Source organism: Podarcis pityusensis, assembly GCF_964106645.2.
Source record: "Podarcis pityusensis genome assembly, chromosome: 1".
NCBI lineage: Eukaryota > Metazoa > Chordata > Lepidosauria > Squamata > Lacertidae > Podarcis > Podarcis pityusensis.
In genome coordinates this window covers 53,399,668-53,421,602 of record NC_138028.1, presented here as the reverse complement: position 1 = coordinate 53,421,602, position 21,935 = coordinate 53,399,668, and the positions used below count along the sequence as shown (strand labels likewise).

Below are 21,935 nucleotides of genomic sequence, written 5' to 3'. Positions count from 1 at the left end.
TAGCTCTTCTTTCTGCCATCTTTCCGCCCCTGCCCTCCATTCCATTCACCCTCTATTTAACCCTTTTCCTATGAGGCAATAATAGATATTTTTATTTATAGACATATTTATGGATATATTATTTAGCCGATTTTGCGGGGGGGCCTCGCTCGCGCTCCTGGCAGGGGCCCACCTCACTACCCCCTAGCTACGGCCCTGATGCCAGCTGCTTGGGGGTCAGGGATGGGAGAAGGCTGTTGCTTGCTGCGGCTTCCCCTAAGCTAGGCTAGGTAGGCCGGCGGGCTTTCTGCGGCAGGGCTCCTTCGCGCATCCGGACTTTACTCGGAGGTCCCGGTGTCAGCAGGGGGGGCGGGGCCTGCGCAAGGAATGGTCTGGCGCGCGGGGGGGGGGAGGCGCCTGTCGGTTCCCATTCGCGCAGCGGGGCAGAAGGGGGCGGGGGCTTTGCTGAGCGTGCGCGCGCAGGCGGGGGCGGGGCTGCCTCTTTTACCGCAGGTGTCTGGCCGAGGAGGAGGGAGCCGCTGTGTTTTGTGCCGCCGGTGAGTGGGAGCTCCGGTGACGGCGGCGGCGTGGGGCGGGAGGGATGGTAGTTAAAAGGAGGGCGGGAAGAAAGGAGAGGTCGGAAGAGCGCGGAGGTTCGGCGGGTGGGCTTTAGGTAGGCCGAGTTGTGAGGAAATAGAAGAAAGGCGGCCTTGTTGTCGCTGCTTATGCTGCTTAAGCCCTGAATTTTGCTTCAGGAAAGGGAGACGCCGTACATATATACATATGCCTATGCGTGTGTGTGAATGTGTGTGTGTATATATATATATATATATATATATTCACACAGAGAGAGAGAGAGACCCCGACCGCGTTCTCTGCCTTCCCTTCCTCAGGCTGCAGCGTAGTTCCGAGCGTGCACGGGTTTCGCTCCCGTGTATATTTCGCCTCTTCTGAAGAGATTTAAGGGGGGGGGGTCTGCGTCTTTGAGGCCAGGCCGCTGACAGTGCAGGAAGTCCCACTGGATTCAGTGGGAGATCACTTCCAGGTTGTCGGCTCCGTAGCTGTGCTGTTGCTGCTGCATCTTCCAATGCAATAGTTCTCCCCGTGTATGATTTCCGCCCCCCCCCCCGTAACTAGATTTATATCTTGCCTTCACTCCCTCCAGGAGCTCAAGGTTTGGCCTGCACGCTTCTTTCCCTCTCCCATTTATCTTCACTTGCCCAAGGTCACCCAGTGAGCTCCATGGGTTGGATATGAATCCTGATCTCCCAGGTCTGAGTTTGACACAGTAACCATCACACATTGGGAACTGAGAGTAGGTTGCCTGAGGCTGGTGCAGCGTGTTCATGAATATCTGCCCAGAAGTAATTTACCCTTGAGTTTAATAGGGCTTACTTTCAGGTAAGTAAAGTCTTAAGGCTGCCACATTCACATCATACATTCACACGATACCACTTTAAACTGTCATGGCTTCCCCCAAAGAATTCTCAGAGCTGGTGTTTGTTATGCGTGCTGTGAGTTGTTAGTGGAGCCCTATTTTTCTCACAGAGCTACAATTCCCAGAGTAGTTTAGTAATCAGTCCCTCTTCACAGGGTGAAGGAATGGGAACTATGGGAATTGTAGCTCTGTGGGGGGGGGGAATAGGGGTCTCCTAACAAAACCCTTAGCAAACTACAGCTCCCAGAAATAAATTTTTTAGGAGGGGAGCCATGATTGTTTAAAATTGTATCACAGAGCTTTATATGTATGATTTGAATGTGGCCCAAGTTAACATTTGAACTGGGGTTCTGTGGCTTATAGATAAGCTATTATCTGCTATGTTCTATCACCTCTCTAGAAGCCGTGGATATCTTAATGTGCTTAATTATCTATTCCTTTATATTTTAAAACAGAAAAGAAAGCTAAATCCTCTGCAACAGGGTCTGGAAGATACTCTAAAGGATAATGGAAGATAAAAGGCAAAGAGCCAGAGTGCAGGGGGGCTGGGCTGGACCAGTTAATAACAGAGCAGCTTCTCGTGCAGGCAAGATCATGTTTTTGTTTTTATATAGATGTTTATAATTGAACAAAATTAAAAGTGTCTGGTTTTCTTTACCAGTCCTAAGCTTGGATCCGTATAATGTTCTTAAGCCCCTTAACCTTAGGGGATAATCCTTATTAATACAACTTTGTAGACTATTCCCAAAAGGCATGTTGTATCCTCTGTCCTGCTCCTTGTATAAGAAAGCATGCACCATTCCAAACCAGATGAAAGAAAGAGAATGGAATAATCTTCTTTGTTCTTCAGACCTTGGGCCCCAACAGGTCTGTATGCTTGGTTTGGTGGCATCTCTTCCTGCTTTTCAAACAGGACAACAAGTTCCACCTACAGCACAATATGTGGTGATCATTCTGCTGAATTTCTGGCCAAAAATGAGTAGAGTTTGACTGGGTGGTTGGCATAGGGTGTGCTCTGCGTGTATGAGAGAGAACTTGCTATCCAAAAAGTCAGTGGATCCAACATTTTCCTCTGCCATTCCAATATCTGGGGTTCTGCTTAATAGATGCTGCTCCAATTTTTCCTAAGAAGTTTTCCTGAGGTAAATATCATAAGTAAATATACTAACTGCCTAAAGTTAGTAAGCAAACAAATTTTAGTCTGCCTGAAGAACTGTGTGCATAAACCTTTATGCTTCCTAGGGATAAACATCTGGGGTAAAAAGACAATTACAAGACTGATTTCAGGTTTGAATAGTATATGTATTCAAGTTACCCAATGTAACCTTTCATTCTTTCTTTTGCATTATGTATAACTTGCTTTACCATAGAATTACTATTTGTCTGTTATATTAAAAGTACAGTTTATTCAGGTACATGAATACTGCATAAAATTTTATCAGGCTTTCTTTATAAGCTATCACTATCAGTTTCATTTTCTTCTTATTTGTCAAATTTACCATGCATTTCTAAAAACAAGGTTTGCCCAGACTGAAACCAGCTTCTACTCTTTCACATGCCAGCTTATTTCTTGATTTGATACACGTATTTTCAAACATTTCCCAGTTTCTTTCATATGCTGCAGAAGATGGAGAAATCTGAAGTAGGTAAGAAGCAAGAGGAGTCTGAGGCTATGTTGTGAAAAGGCTTTGCCACAGCGTTTCAGGAGGTATATGCTTGGTAGAATTCCAGACTTCCTTCCTTGGCTAGATACCTGAAGGTGTATCTAGCAACATTTGAAAGCACCTTTCCAATATCAAGTCCTAAGTGTGCAGCTTGTTTTGTCAAATTCAGAAGTAGTGCTATCATCACTTACATTTCTGCCTTTGCATCTTGGATTCAACAGATCTGTGACAGCTTGAATTGGGATGGTAACAAAATTAGGTTGCCCTGTACGTTGTCTCACCCCCAGTTCTTTAAGACATATTCAGGAAGACAAAAAGAGATTCACCAACTATGCTAGCAAGAAGAGGGCCACAAACAAAGGAGGCTTGTGACAATGAAGGTTCCCCATAAGTGGCAGAAACATGTCTTACTGTTGCATTTGAGAGTTGTACTCTGATCAAATAATGGAATTGTAATGATCAAATATTGAACATAAGCTTATATAAAAGTCTTTTCTGTTACAGTTTTAGAAATAATTTTGGCAAAGAAATATATAAACACCTTGTCTCAAACATTTTGTTCAACATTGTAAAAGAAAATATTTCATAATCCAATTTTATCTCCATTTTGTGGGGGGCGGGAAGGCTTTAGGGGAGAAAGGGGGGGGTGATAGTTCCTTCACCCAAATGTTTGCCAGGCTTTCATGTCTCTGCTTGTATTATACCTAAAGGTTATAGAAGGAAAGCTTCATCTTGTAGTTATTTACATGGGCAGTCTTTGAAGATCTAGATACATGGCACTTGTGCAGTGGATTTTTTAAAATTATAATTTCACATACAGTTCTCAAAAAAATGGTATGTTCTTTGTGAAGGGATTTGAGATCTTCGGCTTTGGGAGTCACTCTCAAAGCTATATTTCTGAGGTTCTGTTTACAAGTGTACCAGAAATACGAAGCCATGTGTATTAACTAATTTGACTGGTTCTTTTCTTTCTGTCTTAGCTTCTGGAACTTCCAGCCGCAGGAACCAAGCCTTTGCAAGTACAACACAGTCCCGGGTGAGAAGAGAGGAGCAGCTTCCATCTGAAAGGCAGTTTGTTTTTAAAGCCCCAGAAGAGGTAGAGATTAAATAGCTGAATCCTGACAAGACAGAAATGCTGTGCTAGGGTCTGGGTATAAGGTATTCAACCTGTTCTTGAAGGGGTTGTACCCCTCTTGAAGGAGCAGGTTTGTTTTCTGGGTCTACTCGTAGATTTGGCATTGTCACCAGAGGCTCAGGTGCCCTTAGTGGTACAGAATGCTTTTTCCCAGCTACAGCTGCTTCTGGACGGGGAAAGCTTCTGGCCACAATAATCCATGCTCTGATAACCTCCCAGTTGGATTACTGTAATGTGTCTACATAGGGTTGCTCTTGAAGACTCCTCAGAAACTGCAGCTAGCACAAGATACAGCTGCTCAGTTGCTGAGTGAAGTAACCAGTTGGATCCATATTTAATTTTGTTCTTAAACAATTACGTTGACTGCCTATACTTTTCTGGTCTGAGTTCAAGATACTGCTGATGACTTACAGTGCCTTGAGTAACTTGGGGCTGGCATACTTGAAGTATAGCCTCTCCCTATATAGTTCTGCCTTGGTGTTACGATCTACCAGGAAGCTCCTCCTTAGCAATCCACTGCCGGAATCATATGTTATGCATTGGTGTCGCAAAGGGCCTTCTCAATGGTGGCACCTTGGTTGTGAAACTCCCCTCTGAAGTTCAGCATGGTCTTACTCTTTTTTTCTCCATTTAGACTCCAGCTTAAAACATGGTTGTTCACTTAGGCCTTGGGAGGTTGTTAATACTCAGTTGGATTTTGTAGTCTACCATTTTATGATGAATTGTGCTGTGAATTTTATTCTGTTCATGTTTGCTATGGATTGTTATTTCTAACTGCGGTTTTACCATTTCCTGCCTGAGAACCTTGGATGAAGGACAAGCTAGAAATATTTTAAACAAATAACATATACTGTCCAGCTCAAAGGCTGCCAGTGCTGCTTACAGTAACCAATCCATGAAAACTTAAGATACATGCAGGATTATTACTGGGTTACCAAATTACCCCTTTTTCGTTGACTTACTTGAATGTGCCTGCTGTATAGAATGTTGTTGTTTTTTCCCCTTAGGTGGTGCGTAGACCCCCAGAGCCCAAAAGAATAGAGTAAGTACAACTTGAATTCATTGTAAAATAAGGTGCTCTTCTGACATATAGTGATATGGACAGCACCTTCTCTTTCCTATTAGCTTTTCCATGGCAAAAGAATGGCCTCAGTGGTGATTTAGTAGACTCTCTTTCCCTGGCCCTTGTTGGTATTCTGAATCACATATGCCTGCTCAACCATACCTGACTGATTTTCTCTTCATCCTTGTTCTTAGGAATCAGGGTGTGTATGAGATCAGCACATCACCATCAGGAATATCTCGGTAAGCAGATAAAAACTCTCCTTTGTTATTATTGCAGAATAATGCAGTCGGATTCTGGCCAGTACTGAATTGGCTGACGCATTGGTGCTACAGAAAGCGTGTACTTCAGTGCACTGAATGTGGACTATGCTAGACAGTAATACAGGGAAAGGCTCTTGCTTCCCAAGTTTTACTTGCATATTACCGGAATGACTGGAAGCAGAAATGGCTGGAAAATCTCTGAGCTAGCTGCTCCACTGATCTTCCTGTGAATCACTGTATTTTCCTAATTTTCTCTTCAAAATATTGTCACTTTTTATCTATATATTCATTTATAAAACTATCTACCGCTATTTCATTAAAAATATCAAAGTGGTTTATAACAATGTCTATATACAATAAAAACAACATGAAAGCTAAAATCAGAGATCATCAGTTAACTGTTAATGAAAGGAGCTTTCTTTTTTAATTGCCTGCATACGCTTGGCAGCATAGAAACATTTTCAAAAATATTCTTTGGATATGCCATAAAAGCTTCATTTTCAGTATCTAATGTTAGAGGTACTTTTCCAGGTTCCTACGGGAAAAAACACTGATAGCAAGTTTGTCTGTTGAAGGTGTCTTAATAAAGTTTTTTGGTAAAGAGATTTTAAAAAATCATAAACTGCTAACTAGCTTTGAATAGCAGCCATGTGTCAAAGTTAACACTTGCACTTAAACTGAAATGCATTTGTACATTAAAATGCTTGGGAGACGGATCTCGCAATGCTCCTGTATAATCCAGTTTTTCCTGTGCTAGGATTCATTTGATTCCTGGCTTCATTGACTTAAACGAAGCAGACTGGATGTTTGAACAACTCCTCCAAGAGATCCCCTGGAGGCAGAGAACACACATCAGGCAGGGTAATGGTACAGTCGTTCTCGTTTAACTGCCCACTTTTACTGTGGCCAGGCCTGCTGTTACCGTGGCATCTGCCAGGACCCACTAGGCTGACACATTGCTTTAGCCCTAGCCCCTTTTTCCATTGTCACTGCTGGCTGTAGCAGTTTTGGAGTCGTTGGAAGCCCATGCACCCCTGGAAGAGCTTACCTGGTGGCGGATGATGTGGGAGAGAAAATATAGTCGCTCCTGGCCCATTACAACTGCCTGCTTCTGGAGGAGAAAGCTGGTGGCTGAGGCCATGCAGCTGTGAAGGGTCCCAAGCAGTGGCAGTCACTGAGAGTGGTACCATTTGGAACAGGTCGAGGAGCACCAAGACCATTCTCGCTGTCCTTTCCCATTCCTCATGTGGGCATTCTAAGGATGCTTTCCTGCATATTTTGAAAAATATTAGAATGCTCCTTCTATTCATCATGGCTTGGTTCACATGTCACAGTAAGTCAAACGATGGCTTACTGGGGCTGCTCAGACATGCTGTCTCCCAGAGAGCAGCTTGAACCTGCTTTGTTCCTCCCTGGTGCTTTCAGCACAATGTGACTGCTTGAGCCAAGGGTTTTCTAATAGCTTAGGATCACAGTTAACCACAGTCTGTAGCAAAAGCGTGTCCTACAGTTACCTGCCCCTTCAACAGGGCCTGACAATAAGATTTTGGGTTTGACACCAAGGCCATAATTTGTGCTTATCACCAAGGGTCAACAGTGGCAATTCTGCTTCATAGAGTTTGATGGGCTTTCCCTAAAGGAAAACCCTCAAATACATCTCCCAGTTGCAGCTGTGGTGTACCAGTATATATTATTATTTCAGGCAGAAGTATGCTCTGTTAGTTTTGTCCACTTGGGGGCAGTTGTGTTGTATCTTTTTATAGTCTTGTATTGCAAGCAAGATGACACAGCAGATAATATGAACAGCCTACAAAATCTCTCCCTAGGCCACATCAAACAAGTCCTGAAGTGTCAGCTTGATTCAGTCACTGGCATCTTCAGGTAGGGCTGGAAAGGCCTCTTGTTTGAAACCCTAGATAACTGCTGCCAGTTATTGTAGGCCAGCCAATGTGATGTTCTCCAGTTGTTGCTGGACTTCAATTCCCGTCATCCCTTACCATTGGCCACGCTGGCTGGGGATGATGGGGATTGTAGTCCAATAAACATCTGGAGTGAACTATGATGGCTGCCCTTGATGTAGACCATATTTGGCTAAGTGGATCAATAGGCTTTCTTTCTCTGTGTAAGGAGTCTTTTTACGGATCTTTGAGTAAATGCAGAAAGAGTAATTGAAGATGGAACTGGGGAGGAGGAAACTTCATTTATCAAGCCATCCACCAAGGATCTTTACCAGACTGTACTTTGGTCAATATATCGGGGCTGGGTTACTTATATGGGGGTCACAGATATTTTGTTTTTCCTTTCTTTCTCTCTAGATCTGTCTTACGATGAACCCAGACTCACAGCTTGGTATGGTGAACTTCCATATACTTACTCCAGGCTAACAATGAAGGCAAATGCTGATGTATGTATATATGCCTAAACATGTGTACTTGCAGAAGTTAAAATAACTTTGCCTACATACAGTACAGTATTTTTATCTGAATCTCACTATTAAAAGTGAGCAGTACAGCTGTTGTGATGCCACACTGGGCTCTTTTGGAAGGATGAGTAGGATAGAAGTTTAATAATATGGTAGCCTGCAGACTTTTTCCATAACAACTGGACAGCAGTTACTCCTTGGCTACAGAAGAATGCCTGTTTGTGTTCCTGCTGTCAGGTGACATGTTAGAATGGGAGATCAGTGTTAGTTCTCCCATCCCAGGTAGGATTGCCTCTACACTTGAATTTCAGCCAGCTTAAAATACGTCATTTTGCCTAGGGTACACCCTTGATATTGTGCTATTGATACAGCACTGTAAGTTCTTCATTAGGGGATCTCTTAACTTCTCCAGTTGTTCATTAGTTATGGGTCATGAAATTTAATAGGCTTGAAACTAGTTTAAATATTTTAGTGCAGGTGCACACATTCACTGGGTGCTATGAGCAATTTACAGGCTCCAGGTAGGTGGTACATGATTATAAAAAAAATACTATGGTTGGAAAATACTATTGGTGTAATAATGCCAGGCTCTCTGATTTTCATGAAGGAATTTATACAGGTATGTTAAGATTAGCACCTCTTCAGATTGTGAAAAACAAAAAAATTCCAGCAACTAAACTGGAAGAGGTTATGAATATGTGTTTTGAATCAAAATGAAAATAGTTTTTTTTTCTTTGCACATATGACTTGCTCATGGAATTTTATTTTTAAATAAAGTTAAAAATACAGACAACAATAGCAAAGCTCCCTATACAGCAAGAAAGGAATAAAGAAATGTGGTATATCATGTTTGAGAAGCAATTAGAATAAAATAGCGTAAAACATGGCAATATATGGATATGGGTGTGGGTGTGTTCAAGTAAGCCCCAAAGAAGAATATGTAATGGATTCGGTTCTTGACAACTCTTAGAGGCTAAGCAACTCTTGTTTCACTTTGATAAACTAATGTATAATATATGTGCATGCCCCAAACATAGCAAAACCCATTTCTTACTCTCTTCATTTTCCAAAATCGTACTAATTAGGTTTGTAACAGGTTATTAACTTTTTTTGCCTTTTCTTTTAACTAGATGCTAAATTGGTCCCCTTCATAGTCCCACTTATCTTCTTCTACCCTTTTCCTCACCACTTTTCCCTTTTTCAGCACAATACAACAAAACTATTGGAGGTGTGTGTGGCACAATGAAAATACAACACTTATTTGGCAAGGAGCATGTATTTGTGTGAGAAGTGCACAGATACCAGCACAGCTTCAAAACTGAAGTGCACAAGAGTGCCAGGTTACACATGCCCTTTGCTATGCTGCTGCATTTGGCTCTCTGTTTCACTGCCAATCTGACCACATTGGGTGAAGCGTTGGAGTGGCATTAGGAGGCCTTGACTGATGGCATAGCCCCCAGGCATGTTTTTTAATGTCAGTTTAATGCATACGAACAAACTGCTGAGAACATGGCACAAGCTGGTGTGGAAAATTCTGGAGCAGTTGATCCATTATTCAGTGTTCTATAACAATGGATTGAGATCAGTTGGTCCTTTTGCCAGCTGTTCCAAGCCTTTGATGCCATGGAAATCTCCCTTCGATGCTTTGCATTTTTCTTTCATGCCCCCATCTCTCCCTCTGCATATGACTTGTACTTCTTCCCATGTTAATCCGGGGTTTTTTCTGTCCATTTTTTTCTGTGGGAACAAACTTTCAGTGGCACCCACTATTGACCATGCTGAAGGATCGCATTGAAGATTTCACGAAGCACTCCTTCAACTCTCTGCTGTGCAACCTATATCGAAATGAGAAGGACAGTGTTGACTGGCACAGTGACGACGAGCCTGAGCTGGGAAGAAACCCTGTCATAGCCTCCCTCAGCCTTGGTGCCACCCGGGTGTTTGAGATGAGGAAGAAACCTTTGCCTGTAAGTGTGTTGGCTTTTCTACGTTGTAGGGAACTATGTAAACCAGTTGAAAGGCCTTTACGGAGTTGACCTTGTATTTGGTTATTCTAAATTGCATAGTGTAACATGGTTTCTGTGCAGGTAGTCAGTAGTCCCTGGGCCATTGCTGCTGGTGGCATACAAGATTCTCTTCCTCCCCATTTTACTGTGAAGTAGGTTAGGCTGAGAGACAGTGACTGTTCCACAGTCACCCAGTGAACTTCATAGCTGGCTGAGGATTTGAACCCTGGTCTCCAGGTCTTTGTTCAACATGCATAACTACTACACCACACTTCTAGGGTGGGCTCAAAGAACATTAACTATTTAAAGCTAGTCTCAGCTGCTTCCTCAAATCTATTACTCCTGCTAGTATAGGAGTGATGATGTTGCCTGACGGTAGTGATTGTTTCTGTAGTGATGTAATAAGTACATGATTGTCTATGTATACAGGCAACTCCACACTTACACATGCTTGAGTCACGTGCAACTGCATATACGCATGGGGCCGGGAAATAAATGATTTGATTTAAACTGCTAAAGGACGCAAAAAGAGCAAAAATAGCCTGAAAAGAGTGCAAAAACAGCAAAAATGGCACAAAACCAGCGGGGGAAATAGCAGTTGCTAGTAAGTGCTGCTGGTTTTTTAAAGGGTTTTCAAAGGTTCAGATGATGTTAGAGGCTTTTTAGACGGTGTTCCCCACTATATGCAATTTCATGTATACGCACAGTAACGGGAACATAACACCTGCTTAAGTGGGGTTGCATTAGTAAATACTGCAATTATGGATGCAAAAGAGGTCTCTGCTATGTTTTCAAATTTACTCACTAACTTGGTTCAAAACATTGCATTACTTGGTCTCTCCCTGAAATAAAGTCTAATGGAAAACTTGTTTAGCTGCATTTTACCTTGAAACAGTCGCTCTTTCAGCTAGCAAAAACCGTTTTAGGTTTCTTTCAGTCTGGGCAAGGAGGAAAAAAGAGGGGAACTATGTTTTGTGTGTAAAAAGGCGCCGTGGGAACAAACCTAATCTGGAAGAAGTATAATTTTTTCACTGGCTATGGAATACTGAAGTGGTCATCATAGATGTGTCCTATCAATCACTACTGGCATTTCTGATTATATGTTTAGTTGGAATTACTTTGCTCTGTAGTTTAGTTCTTTAGAGTTTATTTCTATACTTTCTTTCAGGCAATAAAGGTTTTCAAGGCAACTCATAAACTTTACCAAAGATACATAACTTAAGCCATAAAATGCAACTTACAAAAGTAGAATAAAACTAACAGCAAAAAAAACCTACGAAAACCTAAATAAATAAATATAATTTAGCTTGCGCCTTTAGTGGACAAAGGCATGAGTAGCTTTTATAGGAAATACTCTGGACCCTCTTCAGTTTTTTGTTCCTGCCTCCACCAAGCAGACACATTCCGCTTTGGCTTGCCTTACTCCTTCATCTTGGCTTAGCAATTTTCTTCTTCTATTACTTCACTCTTTATACTGTTCTTTCTTTGTATAAATACAAAAAAAGAAGGGGGGATTAGATTCCTCCCTCCTTTCCCTCCTCTTCTGAGAGGCGAGCACAAAGGGCTTGCCACCCATCTACAATTTTTTTCTTGTTGGGGGGAAGTGGTGGATGCTTCCACCTCCACTCTAGGAAGCATTGGATCGTCCTCTACAGCCCCACAGGCTTTAATTATTAGCCGTTACAGAGGTGGCATCAGCTGGGGTGGCTTCCATAGTGTCTTCTATAGTGACAGAGTGATTCTCTAGTTAGATCCTACCTTCCTTCCCAGGGTCCTGTCTTCCTCTCAGTCCTGTTTGGTTGGTAATGTTTATTGATTGGTTTTTATAAAGGCCTCATTCACATGGCCCAATAAGCCATAGTTAAACTTTTTAAAGTTGTTCTATCATTGCAATCAAGTGGTGTATAAATTTAATGAAACAAACAAACTATGGTTTAATAGTGAATATGCTTCCTCCAGTGGCCTGGGTCTTTCCATGTAACACCTGCATATTTCAAGCACGTCATAGTATGGCTTGTTGGGTGGCCCAAATCAAGATCATGGTCTGTTTGTTTGAAACTAACCGTGAGCAATAAGCCAGAAATCAATGTTTGTTCTGTACTGAAGTGACAGACACACAAGCCCCTTAAGCAAGTTGGCATGGTGAATAGCCTGAGGCATTGATGCTTCTGTAAAATGCTGGATTTATGACCCAGAGTATTATTTAACACAGATATGTAACTGAGTCATTTGTGGCTCCTTGCAAAGTCTCTATACATGCGCTATTATGCATACACAGAGTATAGGGTTCTAAAAACTAGTGTGGATTCATTGCATGTACTAATGATGTTCACTGTGGCTAATTTTGTAAAGAGGCCTTTAATTTCAGAAAGATCCTGGTATATCCAAGATTTTGGTTTAAGCAGTAGGTCCTAAGTTTTACAGAAATTCCCTGTTCCGTCTGGAAGTTTTGCTGCAGAGCCCTGCATTTGCTTAAGGAATTAGTCCAATGCAGTTAACCTACTAGCTTTAAATCTACACTGCAGTGTAAGCTATGAAACTGAACTATAATAGCTAAATGGCAGGCAGCAGCTCTGCTGCTTTGCTGGTAACCAAGGAAACAGCAGCGAGGGGGGTGGGGGTGGAAGGAGGAGTTGGGTTATATATGTGTTAGATAACAATGTCCACGATAGTCTAGAGATACAAAGAGCGAACATGCTTGGAAACTCATCCTCTGTTTAACTTTGTCCTTCCAATGAGACACCGAGCAAGGTCCAGTCCCCTGTACTTGTAAGAATTATTCATTGTCTACAAAAGAAAAAAGATATTTCAGAGAGCAGGAACTATAGAGAAAGGCTCTTGCTTTGATGATGAAGCATTAATAGTGCACTCCTGTACATGTTTCCTCAGAAGTAAGTTCCACTGTTTTCCCTAGAACTTACTCCCGGGTTGATGTCTTAAAAGGGAAAGTTGTTGTGTGTTCCCTGTAAAGGAAGAAATGGGGCAGTTTGAAGGGTCTAGGCTTCTAGGGTGAGTCAATATAGTGATGGAGGATTTCTGGACTTGCATTTTTTTCATTGTCATCTGCTACTATGGAGCAACATCTTGTGCCCGATCCCATGTTAGCCCTGCCATCAGTGGAAAATGGTATCAATCCAAAAGTCAAGCATGGATTGTTGATGGTCTTTCCTATGACAGCAGCAAGACAAGCAGCTGCTTCCAATTGGGGGGAAACCACCCCCTACTCCACACAGAAACTTGGACCCAATATGTGTGTAATATAACACTTAACTCAGAATTGGAGGGTCATAAGAGGAATAACATAAGAAAAATGGGTTTGACTCCATACGGTCTCCACTTATATTGTTTATTAACAATAGTATAGTACTCTCCCTTCCCTCTTAGTCACAGCAGCCACTAAGGAAAAATTATCTTCACGCTTTAGATGAAGTATACCTGAAAGCCACTTGAGAAGATGTCTGCCATTCTGAGCGCTTTCGGAGAAAAGCAGGATATAAGTGGTGGTGGTGGTGGTGATTTTCTTGTGGTTAATAGTAATAGAATGCATGCATGATAACAGTGCAAAAATGGAGGGCCTGGCTGGTTTGCTCTCTTACAGGGATGCAGTCATTTTGGATAAAATCTGCACTAGGTGCTTCCTATGTCAGCTAAATTGCTTTCTTAGATGACTGCTGCTCCGCCTCCCTCCCACCCCCTGATTGATGCCTGACAGAATATCCTGCCAAAGCCATCTGGGCAATTGTTTTGCTCAGACACATCATCCAGCCAAGTCTGTGCTGCACAGCACGTTGGCAACCTTCTTCTGGGCCAGATCAGGCATCGTTGATGACTCTTTCATTGTTGACTTTCATTAATCAGCACTAGCCCCAATTAAGGGTTATGCTGACCCTAAACTTAAAAAAAATAGCCTGAGATATATATGTTGGGAGGAGCACAATAGAATTGGCAGTGCTAGCCCTCTCCTATACCTCTGCTTATATCACACATATACAGAGCCATATATCTTTCCCCAATGCTTCCCCCCTTTCCATCACCAGCATCATTTCTCCACTGTACAGGTTGGTTTTAATTATTTGTTCATTACATTTATATGCCACCTTTTTCTCCAAGGAGCTCATGGCCATGTGGGGATTAAATCCTGGTCTCCCAGCTTTCAACAGTGGAATTGTATACTCCTGAGGTTCTCGGAGATGTGGGTAGCCATTGTAAGAAACACAATCCTGACTGTTTCTGAAGCATTTTAAGCATCAAGTGGATGTTACAAATACATGAATTTCAAAGAATGCCCTCAGCTTCCTTGATTTCTGCCCCCTGTCCAAGCCAGTTGCTGGATTTTACCCAGTAAACTTGTAGCCCTGCTTTGTGTTAATGCCATTGTTTATCCCCCAAATTCAGTTTGTGAAAGGCAGCTGTTTCAGCTTTTCATGGGACATGTGATCCATTGCTTGTTCCCAGCATCATATTCAGCTCTTTGATCTTTGGATTTTCTGTCAAACAAAAAACGGTAACTTTCGTCTTTGCCAGTTCTCCCTATCTGGTTTTGTGCCAAACATACTACATCTGACCCAAATATACTTTTCCAAAACACATGTTTTTGTGCCTGCTGTTTCCCAAGGACTGGTACAGATCAGGAATGGGGAACCTGCAGACATCCAGGTGCTGTAAGATTCCAAGCCCCATTGCTGAGCTTCTCATTCAAGAACTCCAGATAATGTTCAAGATTCCTTGGAGCAGAACCTTGTTTGAAAAAGATTACTATAGTAAGTCAAAAACAGGGCCAAATACATTTAGGTACAGCAGGTTAGCTGTAAAAAAAGTGGATAGCAATGCTGAGAATTAGATCAGGGAGGGAAACCTGCATTCCTTCAGATGTCATTGAGCTACAACCTCAATCATGGTTTTGGTAAACTGCCCCAAGAACCAATTTTTACTGAAGTGTGGGGTATTAGTGCCTTAAACAATTGATCTGAATGTTGGCCATGCTGGGTGGAGCTGATGGGGGTTGTGGACCAACAAACCTGGGGGCCACAGCTTCTCCAGCTCTGCCTAACACATTCCACCTGATGAGATGGAGTTATCCCCTCCAAACGCAGCAAGAGTTGATATACAGGCAGCTCCCAATGTAGGTGCATCCAATTGACGTGTGCATTGTGCCAAACCTGGACGTGACATTAAAATGGCAGAAATGGCCCTAAAAGAGTCAGGAAAGCCTTTGCAAGTGCAATCCTGAGAGGCTTTCCACCAGCCTTTGAGGCCTTGTGGAGAGTTAAGAGTTTGAGAAAATAGGTTTGGAGGGAGTGATTATGGTGGAGTTTGGTGGTCTGGTAAGTGCTGCTGGTTTTTTCAAAGGTTCTTCAAGAGTTTCCATGGCATTAGAGGGTGTTTGCAGGCTTTCCCAATGGTGTTTCAAATCTATGTGTGCGGTGCCTCAGAACGTAACCCCCGTGTAAATTGGGAGTTGCCTGTAGTTGATACACCAGTGTGGTATAGGGGTTAGCATGTTGGATTAGGAACCATGGATTAGTTTCAAATTCCCACTAAGTAATGGAGCTTGCTGGGACACCTTGAGAAGTTTCTATCTCTCAGGCTAACCTCGCTCAACTGTTAATTATACACAAGCTGTACATAATGTTTCTCTTTTCAGGAAGAAAACAACGACTTTACTTATGTGCAGAGGGTGCATATACCATTGGATCATGGGACGCTGCTTATGATGGAAGGAGCAGCTCAAGAAGACTGGCAGGTGAGACTGTTTAAACATAAGTGGAAATAGTTCACCTTCCCCCTGAACTCCCCGGGGTTGGATGCCATTTCTTCCCCCTGGATTTCTACAAGGCATAATCATTGGGGAACCTAAGATTGAAAGTTAACGAACAAATAAAATGCCCTCAGGAGTGGGAATTATGGAGAGTTGTTTCCTATGGAATTGGACTGCTTCTTGTGCAACAGTCAACAATTCACAAAGCTCCGAGATCTTACTTTATAATTTTATAATATCCTTTCTGATAAACCTGTAAGAGTGGGATAGAAACCTCGTAACACTTCGCTTAAATAGCACTGCATGGCAATCTTATGTGGTAATAATGAATATGAATATTGGAGAAATAACTTTCAAAAAGCAAAGCAAAATGAAATTGAGCTTTTGTTTGTTTGTATTTTTTTAAAAAAGCTTTGAAAAAATATTTAGCCATAAAATTAAGTCCAGACTGAAGTTGTGAGATGGGCAAGAATATGGATATTTTTGTATATACTTACAGTAAAGTTTTGTGTATGGATAGCACATTAACTTTGTTTTGGTTCTTTGTTTCAGCATCGCGTACCCAAGGAATATCACTCCAGGGAAGCCCGTGTAAATCTGACATTTAGGACAATGTATTCAGACTCTGAGGCAATGCGCACATGAATGAAATGTTCTGTGGCACTGTGCTCTTGCTGTGAGGCCAGAGATTAATGCTGGTTTGGGTGAGACAAGCCTGATTTCAGTTCAGTATTATGATGCCAGCATTTGAAGGGAGAGAAGAAAGAGGCTGCTATAATGAGAGCCTGTAACAGTCGCAAGTTCCCAGTGATGAGTGATGCCTTTTTCTAGTACTGTTTGCTAATGTGTAGTGCTTGGTGGTAAACTATTTTTGTTTTATTGAGAAACAAATTTCCCTGTAGAGCATTAATTTTAGTATGATTGGTTTGAATCAAATATCTTGAGTTCTTGCTAATCTGCAAGCGCCACTTTTAACAAGTTTTCCCTCAGGCAAGCTGAGAGAGGATTTTCCTGACGGAGGAGAATGACTACATTTGGGCTTTTTGTTTGTACTGTGCTACATAAAAATTGGTTATATGAATAAGAATCTTCTCAGTTAACCCCAGAGGGAATAATCAAAGCACAACTTGAGGTACTGCAGTAGCACACATAAGGCCTGTCTCCCAAAAACCTGAAGTGTATGTGAGCACAGTATAAAGAACTGACTCTCCTGAAACCATTAAATTCCCCAGTAATAGAATTTGGAAACGGTATCCCTGTCTTCAGAGCCCCGTGCTGTGCATACTGGTGGTCTCCATGTTGTTAATTGATACATTGTTGAAAAATTCCTACTGTCTCAACTTTATTCTCAAATGTATTCTAATGCATTTGGAGAGTGTCCTGGCCTCTCCTAGGAGCATCCTGCAGCACATTCTTCAGAAAAACCCTCTGTATGTCTACTCAGAGTACCCTGGCATTGAAGATACTGCTAAGTGACAAGAATTGCCTATTTGCACTGAAATGCATCTCACACAGCAGTGGGATGAATACACAGCTCCATAGTGGTTTGGGGGAAGCAAGGGTTTATATTGCTTATCTATAAAGCACTGCTTCCCACCCTGTTTTCAGGGTCCATTCAGTATACTTTTCAAAGGCAACACATAATTGGCAGGTTGTAAGATTTGGGAATGATCCACCAAGACCAGTCTATGTCAGGGCAGGTAGCTTTTATTCTTGCAGAATCTTGCTTTGCTTGGCAATAGAACCCTGACTGCCACCAATGAGAATGGTGCCAGGCATAGAATTGCAGAATAAAGTGATCTGAGTACATACTCAGCCTAGGAATTGGTTTTCATTGCCTGCGCTCACATACATACCCTTTCAGAGGTAAATTGTCTCCTGTTTCCCAAAGCTTTCTTGATTTCAGTAACCTCACTTAGGGTGGAAAAAAGGCTTTTTACCATGACAAGCCAGAAACCCTTGCTGATCTTTGGATTACCTAGAAATCTGCCTGCAGATTCCCACCTACTTTATGCTTGCCTTGATCTATTCCTGCTGCTTAGGGGTATGTTTCACTACCAATTCAATGGTAGCAATGCAGTTATCCAGCTTTTTTTTCTTACTGCCTTGTGGTTATAGGTGTTAGTTGTTCATCGGCTGTGCATTACCCCTGTCTAATTATTATCCACAGTAATTATTGAATCAGCAGTACTTGTAGGCTAGAATCTATGACTGTGATTAGTTTACCTTAATGAAGATTCTATGGAAGGAAATCTTGAAAAGGAGGTTCATGGGCCCACCTGAACAGTGTTGGATGGGATTCTGGGGATGTTTGGGACAGGAAACAGTCCTTCTGTGAACTCTTAGCTTTAGGATCCAAGGCTCATTTGTGTCACTTCTATCCCCTAATGGTCCCTGTGCCTCACCCCACATTCTTATGGGGCTGGTTTTGCCCATTTGGTGCCCTTCAGTGGTTGTTTTGACTACAATGCCCATGAGCTGCTGCGAGCATGGCCAAGGGTCAGAGATAATGGGAGTTGCAGTCCAACAACATTTGGAGAGCACCTTGCTCACTACCCTGGTGTAAGGATTGCTTTAGCGTCCATACTAGGGGCTAAATTAGAAGGTATGTATGTTACATAGTTTGGCCCAGCTACCGTATTTTTCGCCCTATAGGACGCACTTTTTCCCCTCCAAAAATGAAGGGGAAATGTGTGTGCGTCCTATGGGGCGAATGCAGGCTTTCGCTAAAGCCTGGAGAGCGAGAGGCGTCAGTGCGCACCAACCCCTCTCGCTCTCCAGGCTTCAGGAAGCTATCCGCAAGCCTTGCAAGCCCCGCGGGAGTTCCCGCGGGCTCGCAAGGCTTGCGGGTAGCAGCCCGGAGCATGGGGCGCCCTCCGGAGGACGCCCCGTGCTGCGGGCAAGTGTCCGCAAGCCTTGCGTGCCCGCGGGAACTCCCCCCGGGCGCGCAAGGCTTGCCGGCGGGAGCACGGGGCGCGCTGCAGAGCACGCCCCGTGCTTCGGGCAGATGTCCGCAAGCCTTGCGCGCCCGGCGGGAGGTCCCGCCGGTCTTGCAAGGCTTGGGTCGGCAGCCTGCAGCCCGAAGCACGGGGCGCGCTGCAGAGCACGCTCCGTGCTCCGGGCAGATGTCCGCAAACCTCGCACGCCCAGCCTCGTCCTCTGCCCCCTAAGCCTACCCTTTGCAATAGGGGGAAAACTCTTGAATATGTCTAAGTCCCAACTCTTCCATACTTATAGCATGGATAGAGAACCTATAACCCTCCAAATGTTGTTAGACTACACTACTATTGGCCATGCTGGCTTTGGCTGATGGGAGTTATAGTCCCAACAGCATCTAAGTGGTCATAGGTTACCCATTAGAGTGAGCATCCTCTGAGCACTGTAAACTGAGCCACCACCAAGAAGCATAGCCCCCATCACTGCTTTCTATATTGGTACCACACATTGGGTTTAAAAAGTCTTCCTTCAAATGCTGCCTTTGGACTGAGGCACTGTGCATGAAGATATGCAATCAACATAGGCTTTATTATTTTAATGAGAAGTGTAACCTATATATGAAATGGGGAAAACTCCAGTTGTTTATTTCAAATATAGTTTGCAGCTGTTTCTATGGCAATTTGCTTATAAACAAGAATTTATTGGAACTGAAGGTATACAGAATCCTTCCATTAATTAAAGATTGAACTGATGGATGAGTTGTGTATGCTGTTCATATTGTACGAGATAAAAATGTTATACTTGTAAGAAACACTCCACTAAAGATGTGTTCCTAGAAGGAACTTTGTAAGACGTTGCCATCTGTCAAGGGCTCTTGAATGTTTCAGCTTTAGAATAAGAGTTAAGTTGTACACGATGATTTTTATTTTTTTTAGTTCTTTTAAATTCTAAAACCCATCTGTCTCTGAATGCTATCATGATTCTTCATTGCCCCAAATTGAAACATGACATTTTGATACAAGATGTATCTGTTCAGAGTTTATAGCTTCTATTTCTCTTCAAATTGTAGAATTGAATGTGTTTGTGGGGCCCACTTAGCAGAACGACCCCACAATTATCCTTGTGTGGTTGATCAGTTTTCAGGGATTGTTCTTGTTGAATTGATTTATTGGTTTGGCGTGACCCCCGCTAATTGATTTACGATCCACAATTAGCTCTTTATGCCCGGCGCGCTTCCTCCGAGCTGCGCCACTCAGCTCCGTCTCCAGTAGCTCTCCAGTCACGCCTCAGCAGAGTTAAACACAGCGGTGAAACTGTCACGTAGCTTCCACTTAGCTTCCGACAAACACACAGAGCCCGGTTTGTCTATTTATCAGTCCTTTATTCCGACTTTCCCCAGGAATCTCCTGGGCTCACCGCAGCCATGACAGACCTCTTCCCTCAGAGACCAGAGAGGAACAGAACGTAACTCCTCCCAGACTCCTCCCAGCTTCTCCCAGCTTCGAAAGCTGACGTCAGAATGCTGAGGCATCATGGGAACTTCTTAACCTGTTAAGTTCCAAACCCAACACCCCCTCTTGCCGAACCATTCTGACAAGACCTTTTTGAGTTCAACACCTTTCCCTTTGCCTTGTGCCCCTTCCCGGCATCTTTCCCAGGCACCTGTTGAACCCCTTCAACATTCCCAGAATCACACTGTGCGACACTTTTCCACGCACTTGTGACCTGATACCCTACTGACCCATTTGGGCCAGCAGTTGTGTCTTCTCCGTCAGATCCTTCCCCCTCTGACTTGACACCCTGTTTGTGAGCTTTCTCCATTACGCTAACCGGAGATGAAGCCTCACACCTGGACACTCCTTTCACAACCTTTGGAGATGCCCAGACCTGCCCTGAACCCTGATCTTGGACCTGGTCCCCATCACCGGGTTCTGAACCCTGATCTTGGACCTGGTCCCCATCACCGGGATCAGCCTCTGGCTCCCTTTCCTCCTCAGAATCAGACAGACATTCTGAGAGAAAAACAGGACTAACCCTGAGTCTTGAACACCCACCCTGTTCACAGAACTCAGCCTGCTTACTGACCAGCAGCTTGGTTTGATCACCCTCTGGGTATGCAAACTTCCACCCATTGGTTGCAGGATCATATCCACAGAAGATCATTTCCTGAACCTTTGGACCACCTGCCTCAAAGAGCTCAAAGGGCTCTTTGGCTACCTTCCCAAACCCGGGAAAACCATGTACCTGTGCACCCTTGCATGCCCTGCACCCTAGGGACCTCCCACATTTCCGGAGTTTGTACCCTTTTGTGCACCTGTGCAGCTTTTGCACATAACTGGGAACCTTAGCACACTGCACTTGTGCTTTTCCAGCATTCCCACCACCCTCCAGAGGTGACTCCAGAACAAAGAGATTGTTCTGCCCCCTTTTCACGTTGGCCACTTGTTTCCCCCCAACGTAGACCTCTAGCTCCTCCTGTAAAGGAGAAAAAGACATGTTAGCCACAGCAGAAACCGACTTTCTCATTCCGTCTGCTAACATCACAGTTGTTCCCTGTTGAAAACAGCCCTGCAGTTCCGCATTTCGCCAGCAGGCTTGCTTAGCAGGTGCTGACCAACAGCAGTATTCAAAACCCAGCGCGTCACCGTGTCCTGGCTGGAGTTGTTCTTCACAGTTGCCATAGAAGCAGTGATAAGAAAACAACCCTCCCCAGCGTCTGAACCACGTCTTTCCCTTGCGTTCCCACGCTGGCCTCCTCTCCGAGACTGGTTCCCATGAGAACTCAGCTGGTTGACCTTGGGACCTTCCTGCCCAGCTGTCTCCGCTCTCCATGGGCAGCAACGACGAACTCCAGTGGAAAAACACTGCCCGGGGCTCCTCCCAGCTGGCCTGGCCCTCCTTCTCCGGAAAAACACTCCTTGCCAGCTCCGCCCCCTCTGGCCTGGCTCCCACTGCGGCTTTCTGGGAACCTGCTTTGTTGACATTCCACTCCAGCACGCACAGTGGAAAAGCCTTTACACTTGCCTTTGGAATCCTTCGCCCCCCCGATCTGCTCACCAGCACTCCTTGAGGCTAAAGCATCAGGAACAGGGGCTGCAGCCATCTTTAGGCTTTTCTCAATACTTCTCCAGGGCTCTGGTCTCCTGCTGAAGCTTCACAGCACATCCCAGCACATTCCCAGACAGCCCTTGCTGACTTTACGCCCTTGCCCAACTTCTTAGAGTGAGCTGTTCAAACGCAATGTCCTCCAAGACCTGGCTGCCTGCCATC

General features: G+C 43.7%; 1 protein-coding gene and 1 long non-coding RNA gene across 2 annotated transcripts in view; one reads left to right on the top strand and one right to left on the bottom strand.

Annotated features, from left to right (window-relative positions):
- Window positions 1–21,935, bottom strand: part of LOC308475377 — a 131,554-nt gene that overhangs the window by 2,555 nt on the left and 107,064 nt on the right. The gene's annotated exons all lie outside the window — the stretch shown is intronic.
- Window positions 435–19,420, top strand: ALKBH3 (alkB homolog 3, alpha-ketoglutarate dependent dioxygenase). Its single transcript, XM_081002203.1, has 11 exons — window positions 435–536; window positions 1,873–2,003; window positions 4,062–4,177; window positions 5,224–5,258; window positions 5,474–5,521; window positions 6,300–6,403; window positions 7,858–7,946; window positions 9,722–9,931; window positions 15,615–15,713; window positions 16,281–18,631; window positions 18,736–19,420. The coding sequence occupies exons 2-10, from the start codon at window positions 1,925–1,927 to the stop codon at window positions 16,371–16,373; spliced, it is 873 nt and encodes a 290-aa protein (XP_080858329.1). The 5' UTR covers window positions 435–536; window positions 1,873–1,924; the 3' UTR covers window positions 16,374–18,631; window positions 18,736–19,420.